Genomic DNA, 4,254 nt, shown 5'->3' with positions numbered 1-4,254 from the left:
CGCCCTCCCCCTCGTCACACATCGTCACAAATGTCTGACCCCCCCCCCAGGTGCGTGACGTCATTTATGGACGGCCCCTTTGTGAACATCTGATGATGATGCGAAACGTCGTACACAAATCGACAAACTGTTGTTTTAAATCTTGACTTTCTCCTGATGATGATTGCTTGTGTTGCGATCGAAACGTCGTGATATTTTTATTATTTTTCATTCACTTTATTTTTATTTTTATTATTTTATTGCTGTTATTTTTTCTATCTACGTGTCTTTTCCGAAAGACCCAAAGAATATGTTGTTTTAAATTTCGTTATATTAAAAAAAATTTTAAGAACATTTTTTTTATTAGAATAATTTATTTTGGGCAAATGTGTTTTATGCCGACATATATCTTACCCATAAATACACTAAATTAAAGGAGTTAATTTGAATGGAAACAATTTACTATCTTCTTGGTTCTATCTGTAAAGTCACATAGGAAAGAAATAATGAAATAAATATTTTTATTTATTACAAAATTTTATGTAATTTTTTTTATATTTATTATTTCCCTTCTACGTGACTTTGCCGAAAGAACCAATAAGATTAATCCCTGCAGTCACGAAAGCTTTAAATCGAAACCATTTGCCACTTATGTTCCTTTAATATATTGTGTACTATACAAGGAGAGTTTACACACTTATTTACGTACACTTTATATACAATATAGTATAAACTAAATATGCAGTTGGAGAAAACAGCAAATTAGATTGTTAAATAGTCCAGAAACAAAAACATTCTAAATATAATCTATTTAATTTTGAAGTATGACAAATAATCAATATTAATTGACAAATATTGACTTTTTTTACATTTGCATTACGTAAAAAAATGGTGTAAAAATCTGTATAAAATTGTTAAATCACTTTAAGTAAACATGTCAGTGAGGATATGGCTCTTTCTAACTATATTCCAGATAAGGTGAAAAGCAGCAATTGACTGCCAACCACAAGTTTACAAAACGAGTTTCACATTATTATAAAAATATACTGTTCTTAAAATAATTAAACCAACATGTATTTCTAACGTCCATAATTTGTTTCAACAAATGCAATATTTATTTTTTATTTAACACAAATATATGCGAACATATTAGCTGAAACAATGCCTTTTTTAACGTATTTTTTTGTTCATTTGAAAACCTTCATGCAAAACAACTTCAACAGAACTTTGAACCAATGACCAAGCAGTATTCTAAGCGACATAAATATTACAAAAATCTCATAGAACGAATAAGTGATCTCGAGATGACGTGAGCACATTTAGTGCAACGGTCACAATTTAAATATGCTTATAAAGACATTGAATACAGTATTGCAGAACCACATGGCCTGGGTATTTTAATAACTATGTGTGTGTACACAGGTTAGTGAGGAGCGGACGTTGAACGGTTAGCGCGCCAGTGACGATGATCTGAAATGGTCCTGGACCTTCCCTAGGTCGACTCAGCCGCAAATGAGCACCTGGTGCGATGTGTAAAACATCGCCACTGGGGAGACAAAGGCGGCCGGGCGTGCTGCTGGCCACCCACGCCCTCGTGTGCTGGGCCACCCTTCGTATAGTTGCTCGCTAACAGCACTTGCCCCAACAGTCTGTCAAGGCTATATGGGGGATCTTTGTCTTTGTGTTGTACTGTGTGTGGGTGTACATTGGTTATATAAAAAAAACCCCAATGTCTACCACGAACGTTCGTTCTCACAAGCGACCACACCCTGCTCATAGGCAAAACATTTACATATTGCCTCCAATGGTAAGCAGTATCGCTCACATTTCCTGTAAATATTCAACCTCACATGCAACAGCTGCCTTTGGTCACAGAAATTCATGTTTTCATTTTGCAGTATTACCCACAACACCGAGTACAATATTCTGCTTATTTTAACATGTAGTATGTATCGTGTTTGGGATTATATTGTGTCAAATGCAAAGCAATTATATCTCTATTTATAGCAACCACAATAGCAGCCGACTCATTTTAAATGTTTTTTTTTAATATGTAGAACCAAACCGCGTTGCAAATGGATATTACCCAAAGGTTGGAAAATAATCTTACAAGAATAATGACTGGGTGTAGTGGTCCTTAACAATCAGGGCCGTTTACAAAATCACAAATATATTTCCAACCAACAGCGCACAGAGGTTTATGAGGACAGCCCGCATTCACAGTTCCCGCACATCCAGTAACGTGGCGAGAAGCACAGCAGCGACAGTCAGAACAGCAAGCACGCATCGACAGAGATGTAGCCACACGTGCTGTTACTGCTTAAATAAACAAAATGCCCCGTTGTTCGGTGGGTACATAAACGTCTTCACCTTCAGTTCGCGTTGTAAATCTGCGTCGAACGGAGAGGGACAATTGTCCACCGGGGGATAATCTCATTCATTCAAACTCGGGCCACTTGCGGCAGTGTCTCCCCTGCCTCCCTTCGCCTGCCCTCGCCGCAACATCAACCAAAGCGACCACGCTCTGTTGCCACACCGGGTGAGCAGTGTCGACACGAGGCTATTACCAAGTAGCTGCTGCTGTGGCTGCTGTGGCCGTGCCCGTGGGGGGCGGTGGTGGGGGCCCCGACATTTGCAGCATCTATACGGACACATCAGGAGGGGGTTAAGGAAGTCCCCGGGGTTTGGGTGGCGTCGTGGAGCGGTGGGGCGGGTGCAGAGAACGCGGGTGGAACAGGAGCTTCGCGTTTGCAGGCGACTGCTGCGGCGGTATAGACGCGTGGCTACAAACATTGCTCTTGAACCTCAATGCATGGACAGGGAAAGGCATCGTCGTGTCAGGGGTTGCAGACAGCGAGAGTGAAGCAGAGGGGAGGGTTCGCCCAGCCGCGTGGCCTCCGCATCGCCTTGGCAGCTCGCGCCCACGGCTGCTCGACTGCGTTGCTGCTGCTGCTGCTGACGTTCCGTTACATGGGGAGCGCCGTCTTGTTCCCCATCGGTTTCACGCAGTTGCGCATGCGAATGAACTGTACACGTGTTTATGTATAAATGGTGTGTACGTGATATGTGTAGGCTCATGTCTCGCTTTGCTCACGTGGTGTATGCGTGTGTATGTACGAACACGTGTTCTTTACACTCTTGATAGTTAAGTGCCACGGGCATGATTTTCTTCTGTCGTGATTCAACGCAGGCACTTTGCATGATATTACATGCGTGAATATTAACATGGTATATGTTAGAAATGTATATAAATCTAGCGTTGCTTATGAATGCACACACTGCGTATATACAGCCACGCATGCTTGTAACTGTAGAGTTTATAAGTAACCAAGTGTTGATTCTCCATTGCTGCTTTACTCTGCTATTACATATAGACCTGGAATCTATGTATCTTTCCAATATCCATGTTCTATTATAAATAGGCCCATGTGCGGTGTATATTTATATCTTTCAGCATAGCTACATTTTCTTGGTTCTTTCGGTAAAGTCACGTAGAATGGAAATAATAAAATAATAAAAATAAAACATAATAAAATTATTCTCACGACGTTTCGGCCACAACGCAAGCAGCCGTCCTCAGGTGGAGAACAGGTCTGTCGAGGAGACAGAGTCTCTATCAAGAGTGTAAAGAACACGTGTTCGTACCTATACACGCATATACCACGTGAGCAAAGCGAGACATGAGCCTACACATATCACGTACACACCATTTATACATAAACATAATTATTTTATCATGTTATAAACATAATTTTATTATGTTATAAAAGAATTATTTTATTATGTTTTATTTTTCTTATTTTATTATTTCCTTTTTACGTGACTTTACCGAAAGAACCAAGACGATGAATCCCTGCAGTCACGAAAACTTTAAATCGAAACACAGCTACATTGTAGGATAATAAGTAGAAAGGTGTCGTTTCAGTTTTAAAGCCGTTGCAAAATAAGCTTGCAAGTTTAAAGGTCGTATTTTCAGCTTTCTAAACGTCTGAGAAAAATCAAACTTTTATTGACATTGATTATTGATTTCAGATGTAGCAATTTTAACCTATAAATATCCCTTTTCTTTAGTTCCTCTTTAACTTACAACGAATTTACAAGTGAACATAAGAAACAACCATCAGCATGAAATCATAACCCCCCCCCACCCTCCCATAAATCCACGACAGTTTCACAAACATTTCATTGCGTTAACATTTCCCCGCAAAAATCTGTTACGATACAAAAGAATAACAATACAGGCACTGGGACCGTCGCACGCACGAGTCACAACGC

At 39.9% G+C, this 4,254-nt stretch overlaps 1 protein-coding gene across 1 annotated transcript in view; it reads left to right on the top strand.

The window, feature by feature from the left end:
- Positions 1-1,283: 1,283 nt before the first annotated feature.
- The window catches only part of LOC133361195 (rho GTPase-activating protein 45-like), a 44,594-nt gene continuing 41,623 nt past the window's right edge, over positions 1,284-4,254 (top strand). Inside the window, exon 1 of the mRNA XM_061580078.1 lies at positions 1,284-1,288. Coding sequence (XP_061436062.1) covers positions 1,284-1,288 — 5 coding nt within the window. The remainder of the gene's footprint in view (positions 1,289-4,254) is intronic.

This window comes from Lethenteron reissneri, chromosome 71 (genome assembly GCF_015708825.2).
Source record: "Lethenteron reissneri isolate LAM-NWPU_2019-01 chromosome 71, ASM1570882v1, whole genome shotgun sequence".
Classification (NCBI taxonomy): Eukaryota; Metazoa; Chordata; class Hyperoartia; order Petromyzontiformes; family Petromyzontidae; genus Lethenteron; species Lethenteron reissneri.
The sequence above is the reverse complement of the archived record's forward strand: the minus strand, read 5'-3'. Positions and strand labels throughout refer to the sequence as shown.